The sequence below is a fragment of the Natator depressus genome, chromosome 10 (genome assembly GCF_965152275.1).
Source record: "Natator depressus isolate rNatDep1 chromosome 10, rNatDep2.hap1, whole genome shotgun sequence".
NCBI lineage: Eukaryota > Metazoa > Chordata > Testudines > Cheloniidae > Natator > Natator depressus.
In genome coordinates, this window is record NC_134243.1 from 74,720,646 (window position 1) to 74,747,913 (window position 27,268).

General features: G+C 40.2%; 1 protein-coding gene across 1 annotated transcript in view; it reads right to left on the reverse strand.

The window, feature by feature from the left end:
- LOC141995368 (protein FAM169B-like) overlaps positions 1 to 27,268 on the reverse strand; it is a 51,936-nt gene that overhangs the window by 22,371 nt on the left and 2,297 nt on the right. Inside the window, exons 2-4 of the mRNA XM_074966522.1 lie at positions 11,696 to 11,829; positions 8,014 to 8,113; positions 1,157 to 1,242 (exon numbers count right to left, since the gene is read on the reverse strand). Coding sequence (XP_074822623.1) covers positions 1,157 to 1,242; positions 8,014 to 8,113; positions 11,696 to 11,829 — 320 coding nt within the window. The remainder of the gene's footprint in view (positions 1 to 1,156; positions 1,243 to 8,013; positions 8,114 to 11,695; positions 11,830 to 27,268) is intronic.

Genomic DNA, 27,268 nt, shown 5'->3' on the forward strand with positions numbered 1-27,268 from the left:
GAAGTGATTTGCCCATGGTCACAGTGAACCAGTGGCTTAGCTGGAGATAGAACTGGGGTGTCCTGGACTATCCACACTCGAGATAGTACTAAAAGGAGAATACCTATGCCGCCCTGTCCCTATTGACCGAAAATGTGTCAATATTGCATGTCACAGTAAACAACATATACCTGAGACAAAATTACCCAAAACATGTTAAAAGGGATCGAGGAGCCAAAATACGTTTTTCATCCTCCATTGCTAAAGAAGAAGCTTGAGAAACAGCTGTGTAGAGCCAGTGCTACTGTCCAAAAGCCTACCTGCAGGTTGGGGGAAGGGTTTACTCCCCAAACCTTCCCCCTTAGTTCCCTATGCAAAAGCTATTAAATCAGGCTGCCTATGGGGAGGGATGAATTAAACCCTGCATGATTAAAAATGTCACAGAATCAGGGAAAGAATGGCACAAGAAAGGAGTTAGGAAGCACCCAACTGGGAGACAGAGGGGTGGGTGGGAAACGGGAATAAAGAAAGACAAACTTGTTTGCCACATGGTAATGCAAATCCTAGATACACTAAGCAACTGACTTCTTAGCAGCTGTGAACAGATTAAATTAAAAGTCGGTAACATCTCACCATCTATTCTCCCAAAACAGGATTGTTGCATCAGACCAAAGGTATTTAGTTGAGGAAAGAACAAAATAAAAAATCCACCATTAAATGAGAACAGCTCAATAAAATAAATACAATCTAAAAAACATAAGGCAGAAAGCTTTGTAAATGGCTAGATAAGACACTGTGCCATAGGGTAAGAAGACTGATCTTCACAACAGATGGTCAATCAAGCAGCACTAATGTGTAGGGTTATTGTTAATGCAATAATTCAGTTTATCGGATTGCTTTTTTACCTGCTAAAGGGGGCAACCTTGGAAAAAATGGAGAGAGAGAGAGAGAGAGAGAGAGAGAATAACCAACAGATGAACCATGAATAGGACATGGAAAATTAATATTTATTCAGGAAGTTGGGGTGGCACTGGACAGTAGGGAGACCAGGCCCACAAAGAGTATACAATATAAAGCACAAAAGATATATAATATGATGAAAGACAAATCCAAACACACAGAGCACTGTATGGTCATCACAGCTGGAATGCTTCACAACAAAGGCATTTGTCTGTACCTGTATAAGCCCTTCTCTAGAGGAATCAGCAGTCTTCACTATATCTTCAATGGGCCACCAGGACTGGTTAAGGTAAATTGCCAAAACTAAAAGAAGAAACGGGGACACATTAACTCAAAATAGTTGCTGCAAAGACCACTGTCTGGCAAATTCACTGGTGAGAGTAAAAGGAAGATAAACATTTGGAAAGCTGGTTGCCTGAAGTTAGATACCTACATAAAAGTGGCCTGATTTTTCAGCAGGAAACTGAATGTAGGTTTCAAATCTAGGCTAGCGCCCTAACCACTGGATCATCAGTAGGGCTGCAAGTTTGTCACGGAAATCACGGATTCTGTGACTTTCCATGACCTCCATGACTTCTGCAGCGGCCGGCACGCCTGGCTCAGGGCAGTGCACCAGTTGCACTGACAACTGCTGGGGCAATCTCGGGCCCCTGTGCCCTCCCTCCACCCTCAGCAGCAAAGTTTGGGTGTGGGAGGGGGCAGAGGATTGGGGCACCGGATGGGGTGATGCAGGCTCTGGGCGGTACTTACCTGGGGGACCCCCCAGAAGCGGCAACATCTCCCTCGCTCAGCTGCTAGGCGGAGGTGTGGCCAGGCAGCTCTGCGTGCTGTCTCCGCCCAGGACACCGCCCCCACAGCTCCCATAGTACAGGAACCGCGGCCAAAGGGAGCTGCAGAGTCGGTGCCTGCAGGCAGAGGCAGCGTGCAGAGCTGCCTGGTCACACCTCCGCCTAGGATGGAACTGAGCAAGGGGAGATGTCGCCAGTTCCGGGAAGCCCCCCAGATAAGTGCTGCCCAGAGCCTGCCTCACCCTGTCCCTTGCCCCAACTCCCCACCCCCTCCCCACATCCAAACTGAGTTGTCTGCTGCTGTTGCTGCTGGGGGAGAGGAGGGACGCGCGGAGCCAGGTAGGGAACCTGTGGGTCCTGCCAACCCTGCCCTGCCAGCACCAGCGGGGGTCCCGGGCCCTAAGCTGCACTGGTTTCCACCCCCCCGGGACCCGCCCTCCCACAGCACCTCCAAGGCCCTGGTGAAGCCCCCTCCCCCAAATTTTAGTCACGGGTAATTTTACTACAAGTCATGGACAGGTCATGGGACGGTAATTTTTGTTTACTGCCCGTGACCTGAAAATACCTGTGACTAAAACGTAGCCTTAATCATCATGTCCCAAATCATCCTACCAGGGACAAGCACCAGGGAGTGAAGAACCATCCACCCAATCAAGGACAAATTTACAGTGAAAAGGCTTTAATGTGAGTGTTATCATTTACCTGTTTTAGCCCCAGGTTATACAAATGTTTCTAATGTGCATAGGTTAGTTTCTCTTTTTTGCTTCAAGCTTTACTAGCTCCCAGTGGACTTTGAGTCCAGGGTTATTGCTTAGTTAACCTATATTTTGAATAAATTATTAAGGTACATGCCAAAACGTGTTACACTTTGTGCCTTGAGTTTAACAAGAAAGGAGCAACTGCAGATGCCTGTTTATAACACCAGCTCCAATTAATTAAATATTAATTGCACTTACTGGCATAGAGGTTTCATACACTTTCTATGATGGATTCAATCTGTTCCCTCAATCCCTTCACCCCACTTTCCAGTGCAAGCAGCACTGCTCCATTACATATCCATGAAACATGCAACTACCAAAGAAAGCAGAGTCAGACAAAGGGATATAATGGGCCAAACATTGACTTCATCGGCAGCTACATGAGGTTAACCCCAAAAGGGATTTGGCATGAAACCTATACCCCCACCCTCACTCCTCACACTAAACACACAGTGTGATGATCAGAAAAGCATGAAAAAACTTTGATGAAAATAGGGAGGTGCATAAACACATTGCGAGGAACTACTTGACTTTTCTGGAACATTTACTGTGCTATTCAATAATTTAAGGGGCTGCGGGGTGGAATACACTAGTTGACATAGCAACTGTCACATCATATTACTTGGGCTAGTTTGTATACACAGATGCCTTCCTTAAAGAAAAACACTTCCCCAAATTCTATGCGAATGTATGTACTTTCTTCTAAAATTATCATTTTTAAAGTAGGTTTCAGAGTAACAGCCGTGTTAGTCTGTATTCGCAAAAAGAAAAGGAGTACTAGTGGCACCTTAGAGACTAAGCAATTTATTTGAGCATAAGCTTTCGTGAGCTACAGCTCACTTCATTCATGCATCCGATGAAGTGAGCTGTAGCTCACGAAAGCTTATGCTCAAATAAATTGGTTAGTCTCTAAGGTGCCACTAGTACGCCTTTTCATTTTTAAAGTAAACATCCAGTTCACAGTTTAACCTATGGATGTTTCCACACACTCTCAATCTCATCTTGCAAACAATTTTGTGGAAACCATTTTGAATACAGGTAAGTTTCAGAAGATCAAGTTCTCCTTGATCTCATCCTCTCCCTATTTTATAGCTCTTCCCAAAACTGACATTTGATGAGTAGAGGACAGAAGGGATGATCAGACATTCCACTACCGGATCTATGGTTCATGGAAAGTGGAGAGTATGTGAAATATCAGACCCACCGGCATTTTTTTCTTTTGTTGCTGTTGCAGATATTGGGCAGGATTCTGCTTAACAACGTTGAGCTGAACAAGGCCTAAAAAAGCAGTGACTGTGATTGTGCAACCTCTTCTATTGATTAGCAAGGAGAAGAAGAATTTTTCCCCACACACAGGCCTGCATTTAATTTTCACCTCCTACTGTACTCTGGCCAAATGTTACTACATTCTTCTACAAGTCTTTCCATTTTATCTCTTTGAATCAGATGCCCAATCAGCACCCAAATACAGAGAAAAGCAAGAAAATTCAAGCAACATCCAGCATGGGGTTTCTTTTTCCCCACTCCTCCCCTGAATCAGAACTCAAACATACACTTCTGAGACCCCAGGGAAGCAGGGACTCCAATCTAATTTGAAGCCAACACTACTGTTTTTTTTAAAAGAGGCATCTTTGCACTGTTTATTACAATATCTGAGCTACACATTCCACAGCTCTTGCCATTATTATTCTATTTATTCCTGGAAATATTTGGGTGTTTTATGGTGTGCACAGGACTTCAAGATACCTGCCATTCATTTTTGTCATACTGCCACTTTGAACAAGAAACGTGACTCAGTGGCTTAGGGTGCTCGGTTGGGATTTGGGAGAGCAGGGTTCTGTTCCGCACACTTCCTGTGTGACCTGTGGCAAGTCTTTTAGTCTCTCTCTGCCTCCATTCTCAGTAAGCTAAGTCTAACAGTACTTCTCTACCTCACAGGGGTGCTCTCATGGTTAATATATTAAAGATAATGAGGCGCTGAGATACTAGTAATGGGGACCAGATAAATACCAGGATTCCCTGCAACCAGATTATGTTTTCCCACTACAATTAATTTTTTTCCCAGTGATATGTTGTGACTATCCTATGATAAATGTTCTGTGGCATCTACAATTACTAGAAATCATGCTCACTGAAAAATATTTCCAGCAGGGACAGCACATTGAGTATTTAGAAATATACACAATAGTGTGTTTGTTAATTTAGGGTTGTAAAGATATTAAATCACCCATACGATGCTCTAGTAGCCCTTGCAACACAATTTACATTCTCAGAAAAATGTTCATGGTAACACACAGCCCATCATAAACAAACAAACATCTCCAACCCAAATAAAGACCGAGAGTGACGTTCTGTGGAACAGCAACCCAAATATTTCTCTCCACCGCATACCATCCACTTCAGATCTTGTTTAGACATAGAGATTGGAATCTAAATCCCTGCACCCTGTCACATATCATTACCATACTGTAATAATATTAAAGACTAAGGGAAACTTCAGAGTGATGTCAAATGTATGGCATTTAGCAAAGCTGACTATGAAGTACACTGAAAGGCTAACTATTTAGGCTGAATGTTACAAAACGGTCATGGCTCATTCAAATCAAACCACTCAAATGATCGTATGAATATAAAACACAATAATGAAATAAGCACTAAACTTTGCATTTATTAAAACACCAGTTTACAAAAAATGGACATGTGGGGTTATGGCAGTTAAAACATGGGGTTTTAAACATGTGGGGTTATGGCAGGTTTTATATCCGGAGAAATCAAAAGCTGACAAAAATAATCTGCTACCTGGAAAAGCATTTGGAAAATAACAGTTAAAATGCTTCTGTATACAAGAAAGGATCTACAGGGTGACTTCACAGAGCTTATGGATATGTATTATAGTGCATCCTTTATAAAGAAAAAAATAAAGTTTGGTATAAATAGGAAACATTTTTAAAATATATCGAGGTTTGCCATGTGTTTTCAGTATGTAAACCACAGAGAGAGAACGTCAAGTAAAGTCCTATTAAATTCATATTTAAAGGGTACTATTAAAAACCAGATTATGTAGCCCTTACTTAAATGAGCAGTCTTGTTGATCCCAGTGGAACTACAGGATCAGACCCAAGGTTTGCAAGAATCTTATAGAATCAACTCCCACACATGAGATTTAAAGTCCTCCTGCTGCTTACTAAACAGAGAAGTCCCTATTCTGCTAAGTTTAAGCATTTATTGTAAATAACTATTAGGAAGTTTAGTCTCCAGAACTCATGTGTTTGACATGGTGATAGACCTTGTTTCTTTGTGTACACAGATCTCATTAATTCATAGTGTTTCTATTACTACTTGACTATGTTGCTAAATATTCATGCTGTATGCACTCTATTTCTTCCACCTGTATATAGTCAATGATTCTTCATGATCCCTTTTTAGATGTCGTTATGCATTATTATACCTATGCATCCTCCTTCCTGAACAAATCAATCTGCCTCATCACTGTTCTCAGTTACTACCATTTGAAGTCAAGTTGATAGAGATGCACAACTGCAATTACACTCAGAATTTGGCCTGCAGTAGGTAGAGGGTTCCCGCCCGCCCCGTAAATGGTATCAGTGCTGATATTCCATTAATGCAAATGTTAATACTGATGTGTAAACCACTGTCAGGAAATGATCTGTAGCTTTAAAGGAACCATAAAGTTCTTTGGCTGTGTCTGTGTGCCAGGAAGTTTCTCTCCTTCTTCTGACTGAATTACAGCCAGTTAGTGAATTATCAGTCCAGCATGGGAGAGCACATGGAATGGGAGGCTGTTCTGAAGTACAATGTAAAACCAGCCGCAGGTGAGTTTAATCTATTTTTTGTTCATGTGAAAAGACTTCCAGGTTCCAGTTGTTTAGCTGCGATGGGGTCTGAGTCAGCCAACTGAACCAGTGTCTGATAACAGAGCACAGTATAAAGTTCACGTTTTAACATAGCATAGGACAGTTATCTGACACATTACGGACTGGACCCAGAACTCCAGCTTGTCTTTCTTTGTAATATTTCTTATAACAATAATATTGGCTGCAAATCTCTTCTATTGAAAATGTATAGCTTATACCTTCAGAAATAAAAGGCACTTTGAATTGCAGTGGTGTTTTTAGCTTATTGCTGTATTGTGGGAGAAGAGGGACTAAGAGATAGAGTCCAAAGCACAGATCGTAGAATGGTGTGAGTTCCAAACAGAGTTTGGAGTGAGCAAAAGACACCTTAGTTTAACATTTTCTGACTTCCTGATACATATTATACCCTTATACATATATATTAAAGAAGGGTTAAATAAAAGTTTGCCTCCCCAGATAGGACTTGAACTCTTGTGGATCTTAGACAGTTGGGAGAAGCTTATCCACTGGGGGCAGTATTTAATACATTGGCCTGGTGTACATGACAGTTTCTTTCTAGTAGCTTCTCCCAAGACTATATAACCTCCTGTTTTCCAGCAGCTCAAAGAGCTCTTTTAGTTCAAGCAGTAGAAGCTTGTGCTTTTGGTGCTAAATGACTTGGATTCAATCCCTGCTGAAGACTATGGCATCATAGCTTGCAATTTATTTTCAGTGTTGTAAATCCCAGACAGGGTTCTGGCCACACAGTCTATTGACTGATGGAGTTAAACAGAAAGAAACCAGGATATGTGTAGGAACACACACACTGTGTAGAGCAGTGATCCTTGATGGGTGGACAAAAAAACTAAGATGCAATCATAACCCAAATCTCTAGGACCTGGTGATAACCCAGCCAATGACTTGTGGAATAGAAATGCCAGTAAGCACACATTTCTACGAATAATAACTGCAATGATGTCCATTTAAGGTCACCATATGGCTGTAATAAGAAAAACTCCAGCATTACTAGTAGTAAGTAGTGCATAGACTGGCACAGAGTATAAAGCAGACTGCTGGAGATCTGCCAATAAAAGGAGTTTAATTCAGTTCCTGACTGCACGTCTGGATTTAGCTCTCACAAGGCAGCCCAGAAAAATGGGCCAATTAAACCTAGAACTGAGGAGGTGGCTACCACAAAGGAAAAATACAAAATACAGGAATGTTAGTAAGCTACAATCTATCGTAACATATCAGAATTTTTTGCACTTCTATATGTCCTATCTTTCAAGAATATCAAAGCTCAAGCCAAACATTAATTAATTAAGTTTCACAACATCCCTGTGAGATAGAAATGTATGATTATCCCCACTGTACAAACGCAGAGAGAGAGGAAGAGAGATTTACCCAAGGCTAGTCTTCTAATCAGCAGCTGAACTGGGAACAGAACCCAGAGACCTGACTGCCAATCTCCCACTCTAGCTACTAGACTTCCTGCACAGATGGCCTTTTAAAACATTTGCTTTACATATTAGCTAAATCTACTTCATGTTCAAAACATGGCATGGAGTTAAAGTACTGTTGTTCTAGAAATCTGCTTACATCCATTGGGCATTGTTTAAGACAGACAAAAAGTATAATCATTCCATTTTCAAAATATATTGACACGAATCTCACCTCTTTCTTTATCCTGTGGATCTGTTAACACCAAAATTTTATATTTTGGGTCTTCTCGGTACACAGGAAGGAAACACATACAGGAATCTTCAAGTTTAACCTAAAAACAGGCATTTAGGTGTTTTAAGCTGTAGAGCTGGCAAAAAAGCATTTCAATTATCAGAAGCACATACAGAAGCACTAAACGTAAGCAAGGTGGACTATTCAAAGTAACAACTTGCACCTGGAAACAGCGTTCACCATTTCATCAATGTCAGAACACTAGGGTCAGGTATATTTGTTCCTCCACTGAGCTACTGAGGAAATGTAACGCTGCGTACAGCATATGACCTTCCTGAGAAATCTTAGTATCTTCTCTTGATTAGATCTCTTTCTTTGCATGCTGCAAATACATCATCACTGACATCACAGTGGCACCTGTGAGCACCTCCTCAAGTAAAAGTCAGGTGCTGTTTTTATGACAAATCCTACTGTTTTGATTTGAGAGTTAATTTAGCACTCATGAAAGTGAGAGACAAGCAGCACAAGCACGAATCTGGCATAGCTGGACCAGCTTTCTCTGCACAGAACTCTGCCAATGCACTTCCACCCTGACCTGCAATAATCCTCTTGAGCAAAGACTGCCAACCATGACACGCTGTACAGTGGTCTGAGTAAAGGGGATGACAACAATCTAATATGCATTAAAGAACTAGATGGCCCATTAGCCCCATCACCTGAGACAGGTTTTAACCTAGGTCTACAGAAGCAAAAGGCTCAGGGACTAGTCAGACTAAATAGGGATTAGTCCATCACAGCAATCTTCATCCCTAAATTTTTAGGTGTACGTTTTCCCAGAGTAGGGGTAATAGAGGTTGTTAGCTCAGATATCTGTGGTCTTCTTGGAGGGAGATAAATTCTTATCTTTTGATTTATTTTTGATTTATAAAATATCAGAATTCATTGAAGTATTTATTACAGTTTATAGGAAACAGCTAGAAAATTCTTGTTACTTATGCCCTTTGGTAATTGTATTGTTCTGCATGTGCAGATTAGACAAGAACAAAATTAAATACAAAATTAAGTCTGAAGTTATATTTAAGGTCTCACTACAAGCCATAAAATCAAGATACTTCAGACTTGAAGACAAAACTCCATTCTTTAGCTCTAGCTATTGTGGATACGCAGCATTGCTTAGTGTTCTAAGCCCCCCGCCCCCTAACTGAACACCAGATGGGCTGGTAACATGGCATCCCTGCATGACAGGTTAAGCTAAGGACAGTGTAACAGCCCTTTTGTATTTAACCTTACAGACGGTTATGATCTTGGTCCACTAGAGGGCATTAAAAGAATACCAGAAGACGAGTCACCCCTACTTCTCAGACAATATGAAAGTTACCCCACCCACATGAACTGACTTTTTCTAGAAATGACTATAAAATATTTTCCAAAACTGTTTAGAAGCCACCATATTCCACACAAACCGTTATTTCAACTGAGTGGCATTGCTTCAGCACTGTGTAATGATATAAACACAGCTGGTCCAACAGAAACTTTCATTGCATAGAAAAGGGCCCACGTACTGAAAGGTTTCATACAATGACTGAAGTTAGAAACGAAAAAGACCTATCTAGTCATATCCTGCCCATCTCTCGGCCAATGCAGGATTGGTCCCTGCAGCTCTATCACTGAAGAGTTTTTATTCAGTCTGTAAACCATTTCTGATCAGAGCTGGTGTGAAAGAGCACATATTAGAACATTTCATTGTGTTTATTGCTGACTCACAATAGAAAGAGTCAGCGGCACTGCTATGGGTACCCGCATGGCCCCACAGTATGCCAACATTTTTATGGCTGACTTAGAACAACGCTTCCTCAGCTCTCGTCCCCTAATGCCCCTGCTCTACTTGTTGATGAAATCTTCATCATCTGGACCCATGGAAAAGAAGCCCTTGAGGAATTCCACCATGATTTCAACAATTTCCAACCCACCATCAACCTCAGCCTGAATCAGTCCACAAAAGAGATCCACTTCCTGGACACTATGGTGCTAATAAGCAATGGTCACATAAACACCACCCTATACCGGAAACCTACTGACCGCTGTGCTTACCTACATGCCTCCAGCTTTCATCCAGACCACACCACACGATCCATTGTCTACAGCCAAGCTCTACGATACAACCGCATTTGCTCCAACCCTTCAGACAGAGACAAACACCTACAAGATCTCTATCAAGCATTCTTACAACTACAATACCCACCTGCTGAAATGAAGAAACAGATTGACAGAGCCAGAAGAGTACCCAGAAGTTACCTACTACAAAGAAAATAACAAAACGCCACTAACCATCACCTTCAGCCCCCAACTAAAACCTCTCCAACGCATCATCAAAGTTCTACAACCTATCCTGAAGGACGACCCATCACTCTCACAGATCTTGGAGACAGGCCAGTCCTTGCTTACAGACAGCCCCCCAACATGAAGCAAATACTCACCAGCAACCACACAGCACACAACAAAACCACTAACCCAGGAACCTATCCTTGCAACAAAGCCCCTTGCCAACTGTGTCCTCATATCTATTCAGGGGACACCATCATAGGGCCTAATCACATCAGCCACAATATCAGAGGCTCGTTCACCTGCACATCTACCAATGTGACATATGCCATCATGTGCCAGCAATGCCCCTCTGCCATGTACATTGGTCAAACTGGACAGTCTCTACGTAAAAGAATAAATGGACACAAATCAGACGTCAAGAATTATAACATTCAAAAACCAGTCAGAGAACACTTCAATCTCTCTGGTCACTTGATTACAGACCTAAAAGTGGCAATTCTTCAACAAAAAAACTTCAAACACAGACTCCAACGAGAGACTGCTGAATTGGAATTAATTTGCAAACTGGACACAATTAACTTAGGCTTGAATAAAGACTGGGAGTGGATGGGTCATTACACAAAGTAAAACTATTTCCCCATGTTTATTTCTCCCCCCCCCCCCCACACACACACTGTTCCTCAGACGTTCTTGTCAACTGCTGGAAATGCCCCACCTTGATTATTACTACAAAAGGTTCCCCCCCCCGCACCCCTCCTGCTGGTAATAGCTCACCTTACCTGATCACTCTTGTTACAGTGTGTATGGTAACACCCATTGTTTCATGTTCTCTGTGTATATAAAATCTCCCCACTGTATTTTTCACTGCATGCATCCAATGAAGTGAGCTGTAGCTCACGAAAGCTTATGTTTAAATAAATTTGTTAGTCTCTAAGGTGCCACAAGTACCCCTGTTCTTTTTAATAGAAAGAACAAATCTCTACAACAGTAAGGAAATTCACTGCATCATTTAAACTAGCCTGAACAGCACAAGATGGGCCAAGAGCTGAAGATTTTGGATCCAGTCCTAGACATCTTCCAAATTCAATCCCAATATGGAGGTAAGGTCCAGACACAAAATTCAGAATTGGACTTCAAATTTTGGTGGTTTTCAGATCTAGTCTTTTGATTTGAGTTTATCTCCAGTCTATGAGGGTAAAATATTTACAATCTGATTGATTGAATCTGAAACTTTAAGTGATTTTTATCCTTGCCACACTAACCTAGATATATTCAAACAGATTCTGGCCACTGCACTTGAAATTGCCTTTCATTGATATCTAAATACACTTTCTACTTGGGAATGTAATTATATTACCTTCTCTTCACCAGGAATGGAAAAAAACTCAGGAGATGATGAAGCTTGCTGCAAAAGTTTTTCATAGTAGGCCTCAGCTGCTTCTTGGATAACCTCAGGATTACTTGCTAAAATATCTACTGGATAAAGGTGTCCTATGGATAAAATAATACACAAGGTCATTTCGTTTGTAATGAAAGTAGCTACATACATTGTAAAACCCTGAACCTGCAAAAGGATCTGCGTGGATGGACCCTTATGCACCCCAATAGCCTTTTGTAGAATCACGGCCTAAAATGGTAAGAGAATAAAATTGCATCTATCTTCTGATGTTATTTAAGCTCATTTTTGCAGAACAGAACCATGGCAGTATCAGCCCACATTTGCTGCCTTTCAGCTCAACAGGGACTTTGTTAAATGTCTGCAGATAATTCAGCCTCCTGCTCAACTTAGAGTGGGAGAGCACAGATCAAAGTGATTTTCTTAAAAATGCAGCCCCTGATTGTTAATGCTTATCTAAAAATAAAACAGGGGGAAATACCTCCTCGGTGCTTTTGCCATTTTTGGAAGGCCTTTTACAAGTCAGTCTGTCTGCTGTGTACAATTACAGCACCAGTCTCTCTTTCTGTAGAGTCATTTCTATTGGTCATATTCATAATGATGAATTTAATCCAGAGAAAAAGTAAAATATTTACTCTCAGAGGCATTCCCATAATAATTACTATCTTTTTATGCAATATATTTTAACTCATGGGCCTCACTGCTGCAAGATATTACTTAAAAATATAGGTTAGTAGTATACAATCAATATATATGAATAAGAATATTAATTTTCACACCATCTTAGATTCCAATTATTACAAGGGATATAAAATTCCACACATCAAGGTGTTAACCCACTGCCTGCAGGGGATCAGGAAACAATTGCTCCTCTTTATAATACAGTATAATTAACTAGATCCATTGGGCAATTCTTGGAGACTGAATATCCTGTGAGATGGATCAGCAGTTTTATGAAGTCTCCCACCACGACAGGGCAATATTCCCAGATTAAGGGGCTCACCATTGACTAACTCCATCTGCAACTGCTGCAACCCAAAATGAATATGAAAAACAGTTCCACCACGAAGCTACGTTTAGGGGAAGTGGGTCTTAGCCTTGAATCCCCCTTCTTTTTGACAATGATATGCTCCCATATGGCAGTTCCCATTTAGGAGGATAAAGTGAAATAACAATTACATAGTTAGTAAGAAAGCATACACTAAGGAATGTGTGGAAGGATGGTCTAGTAGTTAGAACACTGGCCTGAGATTTGGGCAACCTGGGTTCAATTCCCTGCTCTGGCAAAGACTTCCTGAGTGACCTTGGACAAGGCACTGAGGTCTTGTCTACCACCCTGGAGCAAACATTCACCTGTGGTTTTTTAGTAAAATGCCTCACAACCAATTCATATGTCAAACTAACTGGTCATTTGTTGTAAATTGGCTCACCCACTTTGAAAGTAGGTTAGTTCACTTCAGGATGAGTTAGTGCAGAAAAAGGTGTGTGTGGACACATCTGTCTTTCAGCGTAATTTCTGCCTCTGGCAGTCCTCCCACTGCTATCCCACACTACATTGCTTCACACCTGGATCTACTTGTGTCTTTGTGTGCCTGCTACTACTCTGGGGTCATGTTGATCAGATGTCACCTTCCTGTTTAAATACTGACGTGTAGCTAGAAGTGACCCATTTGCAATTGTACATGCCTGGCGTCTTGTACCCTTCTCAGCATTACAGCAGCCATGCCTCATGCATCCGCATGGATTCATGGATTCCCTTGAGATCTGGAGAGATATGTTGGTCCAGTACCTCCTGAAGAGTAGCCACCAGAGTGCCAAGCTACACAACATATAGCAAAACAAATGATGGGAGGGATCACTCCCAAGATAAGTTTCAATGCCGCAACAAAGAAAAGGAGCTTTAGAAGAGTTCTTTAAAAGAACTTTAAAAACTTTAAAAAAAAAACAACAACCCTGTGTGGATGCACTGATTCAGAGGGAAGCAGATTGTGTCCACCCACCTGGCTTTAATTATTTTGGATAAATTAATCCACAAAAGCGTACGTGCAAAAACACAGTCTGCAAAAAAACCCCGGTGTAGACAAGCATAAGAACGACTATACTAGGTCAAACCAAACATCCATCTTGCCCAGTATCCTGTCTTCCAACAGTGGCCAATGCCAGGTGCCACAAAGGAAATGAACAGAACAGGCAACCACCACGTGATCCATCCCCTGCTGTCCACTCCCAGCTTCCGGCAAACAGAGGCAAGGGACACCATCCCTGCCCATCTTGGCTAATAGCCATTGATGGACCTATCCTCCATGAACTTATCTAGTTCTTTTTTGAACCCTGTTCTAGTCCTGGCCTTCACATCATCCCCTGGCAAGAAGTTCCACAGGTTGACTGTGCATTGTGTGGCCTCAGGTCCTCCTCTTCAAACATGAGGATAAATATATTACCAATTGTTAGGCCAGGGCCACCTCTAGGTTTTTTGCCGCCCCAAGCTCCGAGAGCGCAACTGCCCAAGCAAAAAAAAAAAAGGGGGGGGGGGAGTGGGGGGGTGGCTGGAATGCCGCCCAAGCAAAAAAATAAAAGGCAGGAACGCCGCCCCTGCAATTGTGCCGCCCCAAGCATGTGCTTGCTTTGCTGGTGCCTAGAGCCAGTCCTGTGTTAGGCAATCAAATACTACCCTAATGGGGACTATATAAGTATGATAGACAGAAATAATGTTTTCCCTATAAAAATAAGAACATAGGATCTGATGTCTCAGATCAAACTATTAGTCCATCAAGTCCAGTATCCTGACTCTGGCAGTGGTCAATAACCAATTTCTTAAAAATAATGTAAGAAACAAAAACCCATAATTCATTGATGTTCATTGCTATACAAGGGTAGTTAAAAACTCACTCCTGGCCTTTGCAAGCGATCAGCTTACATCCTGAAGTTTGATAGCAGTGCTATGTAGTCAGAATGCTGAACAGTAAATCTCTAAAGGCTGATGTGTAAATGTATTTTGTCACGTTTGTATCTAAGAAACAAAGGAAGATGCTCTCCAACATTGTGAAGTCAATTCACATTATAAAAATCCTAACCAGCAATTTGCAGAAAGAAGGCTTGCTGTAGTGGGCTCCCACATATGTACTTTGCAATAACAATCCATATAAGGAAAACAGGACATGTAGTATGTTAAAAACAAAATGAAGGATTATTATTAAATGCTCTGGTAAGTTATTTTTAAATACAGGAATGTCCTGTATGATTGTTTTCAATTACTTTTAAAAAAAATCTGTACATAAGGATTTAATTTTACCGGATGTGTGCTGACGACACATAAAGCAAGATATTGGGCCTTCCAAAATATGCAGCTGATAAACACAGCACTCACAATGCTATATCCTGCTACTTAATAAATAAACATGATTTTGCCTTCTTCCTCACAGAGAAAACACCTAGTATCTTTAAGTTACACTACCTTTTCCAGTACCTAGTAGGTCTGTATTGTAAGTTAAAAGTGATCATTTGGAGAGTTATGTAATCAAATAATGACACAAGCCAAAAATGGAAGCATTAAGTACCAATGCTGGTCAACATCTTATCATTACAGCCCTCTAGATGAGTCCCTTTTTTTCCCCCTCAAATAAATAATTTGTTCAGTTAGTCTGTTCAACTCCCTCTTCACTTTAGGTTGCAATTTTCAAAAGCACCAGCGGGAATCAGTACATGTTCCTCTGAAAGTCAACGGGACTTGTGCCCTTAACTCACTTAGGCATTTCTGAAAATCCCATCTTAAAAGTTTGGAAGTCTAGTTGCCAAATGCAGGTAGAGGAGAAGCCATCGGGTTAGTTTGGGTTTTCACTTTAACCTCTGTGAGCCTCAGTCTTCCCAGGGGTGTAATGGTGGGGGAAATCACACTTACCCTCCTTTATAAAGTACTTTCAAATGCACAAATGTAAAAGAGCTGCATAGTCCTAAGTATTATTATTATTAATAATTATTATTATGCATTTTATTCACACCAAATAATTACTGCTGGCTAAAGTAAGAGGAAGCAATCAAGATTTTAAAAATCTAATCGCCAGTTTCACAAGAGTCTAACTTTGCTGCTTTCCTTTTAAAGCAATGTTTTCCTGTGGATGCCTTGGGCTTGAGGCCCCTTTCAGCAGCTCAGGAGACTGAGATCTTTAAGTTCCAAGGACAGCTTTATAAAACAAATTTAAATTACAGGATTTCATGACAGAATTTGATCCTATGCAGCAGCAACAACAAAAGAGTACACTGTGCTAACCAAAGCTGAATGTTTTTTAAACAGTCAATGCACACAAAGGGTTACCAGCCAAAGGGGAAAAAAAGAGTCATAAAAAGGGGGCCTCCCGGCTGCAGCCACAGAGGAGGTACCATATAACCATAAGGAGAGTAAATTTAGAACGGGAGGCCTACTGCATTAGAGGGATTCCACACATTCCAGCCTTAGCAATTCTGCAGAGCTGAAAGGGGCTGCCATCTTAAATAGCCAAAGCTGGTAAACAAGGTCATGACATCACATAGATTCTACAACAACAGTATCAACAAGAGCTTACAGGTAGGTATCAGCCTTGACCTTTTACATGGCAACTGCGCTTTTTTGTTTCCTTTAAAAAAAGGGGGGGAAATAAAAAAATATAGATGATCTTTTGATTACAAAGATATAAAGCTATATTGGCATTCAGATTTTTGTTTTGAGCATACATGGCTACTTTGCAAACAAATAGACAAAGCCACATTTTAAACTAAAAACAAAAAAGTGGTAATTTCATTTTGTTGCACTTCTTTGTTCTCATAAAAAAGTCTGAGCCGGCTTCCCAGCTGGTGTAAATCACTGTGTCTCCGCTCCCGTCAATGAAGCGCCACTGATTCACACCAGCTGAGGATTTGATCCTTAAAATGAAAAGTAATAGTTAGACATGAATATAAAGCAAGCAGGCACTGCATAAGCTTCTCACATACTGCTCTGGCAATGCTCCTTAAAACCTGACATGCAGCACTCCTTGTTACTGCTGCCTGGAATCCCATATAGCTCTGCCAAATAACCTAAACTATCCTGGTTTCAGAGTAGCAGCCGTGTTAGTAGTCTGTATTCGCAAAAAGAAAAGGAGTACTTGTGGCACCTTAGAGACTAACAAATTTATTTGAGCATAAGCTTTCATGAGCTACAGCAGCCGATGAAGTGAGCTGTAGCTCACGAAAGCTTATGCTCAAATAAATTTGTTAGTCTCTAAGGTGCCACAAGTACTCCCTTTCTCTTTGCTAAACTATCCTGTTTCAGTCTTCAACCCCAAATTCACCTCAGTTCTTTCCTGCAGCACCCCTCCTCCCAATACATACCCCTGCTATTCCAGCTTTGTTTTTTTCCAGAACAGAAATAGTTAACTGTGCTGAATTATGTGGTGGTTTTGGGAAGTGAACAAATACCTCTCTCTTGGAGGGAAAACTGCAGCTAAACTCACTTCACCTGGGGATCTAAAACAGATCATAACATAGGTTTCTAGATGGGAAATAACAACATTCGTAAGGTCTATTTTTAAAGCCATAGCTCTAGTCACTTATAGGATGGGAGATTATTTTTCATCTTGAACTAAAATTGTGATGTTTTGTACATTAAACACAGACCTCATCACTACTGAACCAAAAAGAATTTCACTGCATGGGATGAAGTAAGCAGAAAATAGTTTTCCGTAGCCAAAATAATTTATTCTTCTCAGCACAACAGAAAACACATGGTGCACCCTCATGTATGTGAAATTCCACAAATGAAACTATAAGTAGTAGGTATACTGAAGGTAAACCAAATCCCCCCAATCAATACAACGGTTATAAGGATTCAGTCTAACTTGCACAATCAGAGAAAAGTGATGGTAACATTATGCAGCTTAATCCTGATTCCTAGCACAAATAATTTAAATAGTAATTTTATATTATTTATAACCCCATCATATGAAGATAATGTTGCAGCAGTATTAAACCACCCTTTTCAAGAGCTCTTTAATTACTCTAGTTTATTCAGTTTACGGGATCTCATGTTTTTATACACTAATTTTGTTAATTCATCACTGCATAGTTACTAATTACTCTGCTGATTAGCTGGATCTTTCTGTTACAAAAACTGATGCTAGTTTAATCTAAAAGTTAGTACATATTGTCAATATCACCTTTTTCTGCATGAGCATTAATCCAATATATCTTTTAACTATCACATAAAAAACACCTGCCTTATCTTCAGTTAGAGCAATCTATTACTGTATCCACAACCTGGTTTCCTTAACAAGTTGGTAATAGAATTGTTTCAGCTTCAGACATGTCAAAGAGCTAATTAAGATACCTTAAATACTGATCGTACTCCTAAGAAAGCTTTATTTGTTGAATGGAGCATTTCAAGCATTATACCTGTTTGATGCAGTAGTATTTCAGAAGACTGTTTGTTGCAGTATAATTGAAAAGCAAACAAACACCAGCCTTAGTGTAGATAAAGAATTAAAAATCAGTGTACTGTACTAAGTTTCAGAGTAACAGCCATGTTAGTCTGTATTCGCAAAAAGAAAAGGAGTACTTGTGGCACCTTAGAGACTAACCAATTTATTTGAGCATGAAAATATGGAATGCTTCACGAATTTGGATGACACGCAAATTCGTGAAGCGTTCCATATTTTCATGCTCAAATAAATTGGTTAGTCTCTAAGGTGCCACAAGTACTTCTTGTACTGTACTAAGTAATTAATCATGTCCCCTGTGATTGCTGTTACTCCTTCTGCAAACAGGTTGTAGAGAACTATACTATATGCATTTATTAAGAACTGCACAATTAAAAAGTGCCCTTAGTAATCAAGGAACGTTTACATTACTGAGAGTAAAAACTATCAATATGTGAACGTACGCACACACACTCCAATATCATTCATTTTCTCTCACACATACACATGAAAGAGAAAAGCTTGAACATGTGAGTCTTAACGGCTCAGAAACGAAAAGCAAATAAAAAGAACCCAACATTTATTATTTTTTAAAACTTACAATTTTTAAGACAGTATCATTGGGGGGGGGGACCTAACTCATTTTTGAACACTTGGGGATGGCAATACAGTAGAACCTCAGAGTTACGAACACCAGAAGTTGCGAACTGACCAGTCAATCACACACCTCATTTGGAACCAGAAGTACACAATCAGCAGCAGAGACAAATAAAAAAAGCAAATACAGTACAGTACTGTGTTAAATGTAAACTACTAAAAAAAGGGAAAGTTTAAAAAAAAGATTTGACAAGGTAAGGAAACTGTTTCTGTGCTTGTTTCTTTTAAATTAAGATGGTTAAAAGCAGCATTTTTCTTCTGAACAGTAAAGTTTCAAAGCTGTATGAAGTCAATGTTCAGTTGTAAACTTTTGAAAGAAGAACCATAACATTTTGTTCAGAGTTACAATCTCTATTCCTGAGGTGTTCGTAACTCAGAGGTTCTACTGTGTTGCTTTCAAAAAAAGGGGGTGGAGTCTTATTTTTATGCTAATGTGATCAGCAATAAACAATCAGGGTGAGATATATGCAGAAATCCACAATATACAGGAGATTTATTTTAAGTTTCCCTGTCAGTATCAGGAGGCCTTATATCCTTGGGCATAAAAGTATTTTAAACTTATTGTTCTTAACACAAACCACTTTGCAGCTTCATTCTCTTTTCTTGTGAACTAATCATTTGTCCAGGTATCTGTGATGGTCAAATATGCACATAAATTTAGGTGAACTGACACAGAAAAGATTATGTACATCACATTAATATTTAAGAGGGAATAGTCCTGTGATTAGAACAGGGGACTGGGAATCAGGACATCAGGGTTCTATTCCTGACACTGGCTGGATGCGTGACCTCAGCCAATCGTTTAAATGCCTATTGCCTATAGTTTAAATGCATGTAATACCTACCTCATTACAGGCTTAATCTATTAATGTCTGTAGAACACTTGCAGATCTTTGGATTAAAAGTGCTATATACAAAGGCATAGGAGTACAGTAATATTAATATATACTATAAAGAGCCCTCTTCCCTCCCCTCTATAGACTGTCATATCTATACTATATGCAGTGTTACTGTAGACACCCACTTGTCTCTCTCTAATATCCATACTGTGGCTGCAATAATGTGACCATTCCTAGGTTCTAGAGAGAGTGACTTTTTTGCTCTTCTAAACGATGCACATATGAATACTGTGCCTTGCCATTAACCTCTCACAGGAGCAGAAGCACTGTGTTTAAACAGCAGCACTCGGTACCAAGTACCAAGTCTTATTCATTGCTTTAATTGAGCTTGAACAGTTCTAAGCATGTGGTTATCATTAGGCTACCATATTTGTTTAACCTTTCAAAGGAAGGAAGAGGTCCTTGGCATGTTACCGGGAATACATGCAGAACCTGACTCTCATATCCTGAATTTAATTGAGCAAGTACATGTCAAAAAACCAAGTTCTAGTGTAAATGAAACCTCCAGTAACACCGTAACAATCAGCAATAGAGCTGGTGGATAAATACTGTGGTGTGATATCTGTCCAACATGGCATGGCAGCCCTTAACCACATGCTGTACATCATTAACAGGAACAGTGTTCTTTCACACTGCGTTACTTTTCACCCATTTGTCACAGGATAACCTGGGAACTTACAGAAAAAATGTTTATTGGTTTTAATGGATTTTTATGTAATACCATCCCTGTACTATTTTCCATTAGCATTTTGACAATGAAGAGTACTCCAGGAAGGCAAACAAAATATGAGTTTCTGTCTAAAAGGCATTGCTCTGTGAAAATCAGTAAGTGAAAGTGCTCTGGCAGTAAATAATTATAATCCAATTTCTGATTAAGTGGCTGGACGGTTTAAATAGATGAGTTCTATTTAAACAACTGCCCCCATTGTACCAGTTCAACAAATGGACTACAGATAAGGGTTATGCATCCCAAACACAGGAGGCTATGGTATCAGGGAGCCCATTCATGTTCAAAGGATTTTGCTACTGCCTAGAAAGGTTATGCCTAGCAGAGGTGCAAATGGACATAGGCAAAGGATAGGTGGACCTGATCCGTGAGGTGCTACGCACCTTCAATTCTCATTGATTTCAGTGGAATCTGAGTGCACTCAGCACCTCACAGAATCGGGCCCTGTATATCAAGCATTTTATTTCCTAGAATTTAGAAGAGTGATCAGAAGCTTGTGAAATAGAATTAATATTTAATCAATTTTAATTCAAACTAACTATTTTTTCCTCCTTTGTAAGAAAAACTGCATCTACAACAACATATTTACTCCTGAGTTTCATAGTATTTTAAATTTAAATATTAAACTTTAGGAATCTGGGTATAAAATGATAGGACTAAGACAGGAGCTTATTCGATCTTAAAGTTAACTTGCACTGTCCCAGCCCCCTGTAGGTTTTACCATGAAGATTCCAGCTGCATCTATTTTTCTTCAAACCATTCTTTGCAGCAGTGCTACATTTAAAAAAGAAAAACACAAAAAACACACCCAACTCACAGCACAAATCGAAATCCATTTGTGTAAGCATGCTACCTCCTGTCATATCACATAAAACCCAACATCTGAACTGACAAGCTTTGTACAAAGTTCCACTCTGAAGTAATTGAAAAAAGGCTGAGGTATTATGCCTCGGAAAACAGGATTTATAAATAAAAATGTTGACACACCCTTAAACTATGGAAGTGTTACCACATACAGCTATAGTGTAGCAGCAAAGAGTGACTGAACATTTCACTCTCTTTGCAAAGAGTTTAGAGATGTAAGATGGAAAGCGGGGGGGGGGGGGGGCAGAATAAGGGTGGGGAGAGAGAGATCTCTCCGAGTGGGTCAAAGGAGATGCAGGCCTGAAAAGAAGTAGCATCCAAGGTAGTAACTAACAAGCATTTTTTCTCCCTCACACCAGACTTACAGCAGTGAAACGCCATTGACTTCTGTGGGACTAGCCCCTGTGACGCTGGCAAACCAGCTCTTGCCAAGGCTTTAGGCCTCAGCTGAGCACTGACAAATTCACTTCTGGAAAGCAGTCCGTTTCACCTGGGTGTTAGTATGGTTAAGATGGGTATTGGACTTACAACCATGTGTTTAGACTCTATGAAATGCTTGTAAATTGCTGCATGCATTATTCTCACTTATAATATCTATATCACATGCTATAAGATAATATTTAAGTTTTTGCTTTATAACTGTAAAAAATGTTTGCCCTGAAACTGTCAACCTGTCAGAAAGGATTATCTCCTGCTCGTTAAGAAGGCTATCAAAACTAAATGGGTCATTGTGGGACATCACAAAATAAAGTCTTTGTTAATTGCCCTTTCACACCCATGAAGAAACTATATGCAAAAGAGATTGTCCCGTCAGCTTGAATTCTGGAAGAAGAAAATAAAGATAGTGAACAGGAAAATTTGTCATCTCTTTTGCTGTTTGGACTCTCACAGAGCCAGAGCCACTAAACAGAAGCAGAGATCCCTAGGGTCAACCTGGGTTAGCCCTAAACAGAGCCTGCACTAGGCATAAGCAGACTAAGCAATTGCTTAGGGCCCCAAGCAGCTCAAGGGGGCTCCCATTCACTTTTTATTATTATTAAGGCTAGGAGTCAGTCACAGATTCAGTGATTTTACGTGACCTCCACGACTTCAGCCCCGGGTGGCAGGACTCTGGCTGTCAGTGTTGGGGGAGAGGGGCAAAAATATTCCTGCTTAGGGCCCCCAATGGGCTAGCAACAACTCTGGCCCTAAAAGACATTCAGTGCTGACAGATTGCTACAACTCTGTCACCTTTTGCAACCATCAACTGTAACTCATTTGTGTATATATGTTTGCCGGCTTTAACATGTAAATAACTCTCTCGTTTCTTTTTCCTCACTAATAAATCCATAGTTATGTTGCTATAGGATCGGCTACCTGCATTGTCTTTGGTATGAGATCTGAGATACAAATTGGCCGGGGGCAGGACCAGCTCTAGGTTTTTTGCTACCCCAAGTAAAAAATTTGCCATCCCAAGCTCCGAGAGCGCAACTGCCCAAGCAAAAAAAAAGGTGGCCGGAATGCCGCCCCTTGAAATGTGCCGTCCCAAGCACATGCTTGGTTTGCTGGTGCCTAGAGCCAGCCCTGACTGGGAGTAAGTGACTGGTTTCTTGGGACTGAAAACAACCTGAATCTTTTGTGATCTTTGGTGGATAACAACCAACTATCACTAAGTCCCACTTGCCTGGGTGGCAACATAGCTTAGAATGCCCAAGGTGATTGTCTGTAACTCCATCATAAGACTGTTATAGCTCTTCAGGGGTTCAAATTTGTTACTGAGTTGGTCAAATCTTATTGTGGAACATACAACCATTTAGGGGTGTCTGCTCTGCTTTTTGACACTCTGACCTGAGGTTGGTATTCACATTCGTGAACTGCTCCAGACAGGGTGACACCCTCAATATACCCCTATATAAGCACAGTGAGAATTGGGTCCTTAATATCTACTGCCTCCCACAGAGCCCAGGAATGTGTGGAAAATTCTCAGGGCCATACTCGTATCTCAGTTACACTCCTGAAGTAAAGGGTGGTACTCCAAATGTACAATGGTGTTACTGGTGTCTGGCTCTCAGAGTATAAACTAAAAAAGGGACGGGTGGGGTGAGTTGGGAAATAATGGAATGTATAGCTGAAAGATTTTCTGGACAGAGAAGATGAGAGAGGCTCAGTCCTTTACCATCACAGACAGAGAAGATAGATGGAAGAAAGAAAGGAGGCTGAAGGACAAAACCTACACCTGAAGAGACAAGAAGACAAATCCTCCCATAGTGATGAAAAGGAAAAAGCAGGGAGACAGGAGTTGACATCTGAGTTTGGAAAGCAGTCCAGTTTGGAGATGCTTTTGTCCATAGGGGAGATGCTAGAAAGATCACCACTCAAAAATATTTGAAAAAAACAAAAACAAAAAATACCAATCCATATTTTAAAGCCACGTAGCATTTAAAATTACTGCAGGGCCACCCTTCCCTGCTTGCTAGCTGAGATTGGGGCTAGCAGTTGACATTACATTCAATGCAGTTCCTCATTACTATTATTATTCATACAGTGCCATGGAGCAATACAGATACGAAAGAGGCAATAAGCTGGATTTTCAGTGGTACCAAGCAATCTCAACTCCCCAGTCATTTCAGCTGAGTGGTGGATGCTCAGCCCCTTTGAAAAATCAGGCTTAACACATCGCTGGTTCAAAGAATTTATAATCAAATGCCTCAATCATGTAAGTTACCAAATACCTCATAGGTGGTGTTGAACACCCTCCACTCCAAATTACTCGCAAGAATCAATCTTTAAACTAGATTCCTTTCAAAATTAAAATGCATTTAATTTGAGCAGGAGAGAGAAGGAAAAGAAACATTCTTCCCCAATGTTTTTCCATGCCTTACAGTCATCCGGACATTTTGATGCTGTCAATTTTTATTATATGAAAGTGAATACCTGTGCTACCTATATCATAGCTCTCTGAGCCTGTCCTGAATTTCTTGCTTCAATGAACAGCTGCATGTAGTAGAATGAAATGTGTAAATATCTCTATTGTTTTCCTGTGCTTTTGTGTCAGCCGTTCGACGTCTTTGAAACTGCGCCAAAACCACCACAGTATTTTTTTTTTAAAGGGGCTGGTGGGAATGGTTTCGCTCTGTGCTGTCTGTGCACTTGACATCAAATATGAGGTTCTTTAAATTTGGTTTCCACAGACTCATCTAAAAGGACCACTTCTGGTGGTTAAAAATGCAAAAGGTTTTGATTGTAGTGCCTTGACAAACAGCCAAAGATCTGATGTGGGGAAAAAACACAGCAAGATAGTTATGACCAGAATGGAAAAAACAAGGAAAAACACATGGCTTGATTTCAGAGCAGAAAATTGACTTAGGCTTTGCATAAACGACAGCATACCTCCAAGCTTGCTGATCTCCAGTCTGCCTTGAAAAAGAGAACATACAGTCTAAAAGCAGAGCCTATTAAAGGCATAATGTTTCTAAACAGCATCTGTTACGTACTAATAAGCATTACTTAAAGGACACAGGCCTTAAACTGCTACCAAACGTGCACTTATCTGAAACTGCTGCAAGGCAATCTTTACAGAAACATCACATGACACCAAGGGAATCTGAATGATACAAAATGGAATTTTTATTTAATTTGGCTTGATGTTGTAACACAGCAAAAAACATGGAGGCATTCTCTGAGATTTTGTGAAGCTGTTTGTAGAACTTCACAGGAATGAATTACAAGTAAGAATTATGTCTGTGGAGCTGTTTGCCATCTGTTGTCAGTAATACTGCAAAGACCAGTCACCAGACTTCAGTTTCAAAGGTTAAAAATGCAACATTTTTAAGCATCCGTTGACCTCTTGGTAACTGAGCGGGAGACTGTGTACTTTGGATGTGTGTGACCCAAGGGGCTGCCAGTCACTTTGCAAAGGCAACACAAAGCACTGTGTGTTGCCGCAGAAAAAGCTCAGGAACCTCTTAGTTTTGCCACTGTTAGCGGATGTGGAAAATTCATACTGACCTGGTTTCTAACACATCTGATGTTGCAAATACAGATCTGGAGCTTTAAAATTCCACCTGTCCTGCAGCAAATCTCCTGCACAGGAAGGTAAACTCTATTGATTAACACGGATTTCATGAAAAAAAAATCTTTTTGCAGGACAGGTGTAATTTTAAGGCTCCTTTACTGTAACTGTTAAACTAGATACACAGCTTAGTCATTTAGTAACTATCACGAAGGCCCCAGAATTATATGCTGTATTACCCACAAAAATGCCCTTCCCAGAGCCTATGGTACGTGCAAACCTCAGGGCTCCTTGAAGAAAAAAAGAAAAGAAAAAAAACTACATGAGAGCAGACTGTATTTAAAATAATTAGCTGAAGTTCCAGGTGAGCAGCTGGCTCATTTCTCAATGTTAGGGTTGGCACAGGATCTACACAAAGGGCAAATAGGTTTAATTTTAGATGGACAGGCCTGCAAGCCTTATTATTCACACGAACAACCTTTATTGTCACTTGAAGTCAATGGGATTATTTTGGGAGTAAGAGTTGCAAGATCAGACAGCAAGAACACTTAAAGTTGTAGCATCTCAGTCATAGAGCAATGTAAGATCAAAAAACACAGCACGAGAAAGCAAAGCTAAAGGCTGGCTCCAATACATTCAGAGACTTCATTTTTTATTGCACCACTTGCCAATTGCTGCTGAATTTTTTTTAAGCTCAAGGATGTGCAGTCAAAGAAATAAGACAGAACTGTAACAATAGCTAGAAACACTAAAATCTTTTCTTGAAGAGAGAGGGGATTAGGGTGGGGTGAGGAAAGAACCATGCAAAACACATGACTTGGAGCAATACAAAATGAAGCGGGGGAAATGTTTACAAAACCTAAAGTGCTTGGCAGCACAAGATTTGTCTGGACAAGGAACACCAAGTTGCATTCATCTGGAGATATTTCATTTAAAAGCATCAGCAGAGTAGCAAGTCTTCCAAAAAAGCCAATATCATCATTACAAATGTTTGACTTTCATAAATGGCTGATAGGAGAAAAAAATAGGGTAATCTGATTTCAGCACATTTAGACACGAGCATTAGAACTAATGAACATCATCATAATTATTTTACTGAAGGGGATGAAGTAGGTGCTTTAGACAAATGGCAGCAACTTAAAGTGTGTTTCAGAAGATAAATTCCCTTTCTCTCCATTTACCTGTTAGCTTGACAAATTAAGAAAGCACAGTGCAGAGACAGAGCATGAGAGAAAGCAGTGCAAAAGTTAACCGAGGTGATGCAATCAGCCCTTATCCAAGGGAGTGCATGAACAGAGCTTCTTGGAAATGCTCCTAGTCAAATATAAACCAAGAATACTATTCACTCAAGACTCTCTTGGAGATCCACTACTGAGCATGCACAAAGGCCCACCTATCTCAAAATCATATCCATTACCAAGCATCAAATGCTAGATTGATTATTGTTTCGCTTACAGCTATAGATCTAAATTAGTGTCTATTTTAGGGCAAAAGAAACTTGCCACACATATCGGCATTATTTTTTTTTCCATTCTCTCTGTCAGCCTCTGCTGGGGAAAGAGACTCTTTTGCCTGCTACTAGAAATATTTGTAATTAATTTTTGCTTATTTTTTTTCAAATTTCCAAACATTACTTTACAACAAATATTTCTACTTCTTCCGTTATTTGTCATTCCATTCACCAGCAATTAACAAAGGATAAACTCTACAACAATATGCAGGAAAGGCTCCATATATCTCCATTCCATATCATACTAATCGAATTAGCTACTGTCTTGTGGCCAAGAGACAACGTAGTTACTACTCTGTTCTCCATTATTCTTGATTCCTTTACTTCCTCTTAAAGCAAAAGTGAAGTTTTGACTGGAGGATTATAGCACTGTCTTTAGCATGAGACTCAAACCTTGGAATTATGATCTGAAGATTTTTTTATATATACTGTGTTCCCTCTGTTCCTCTTTACTGTCTCTC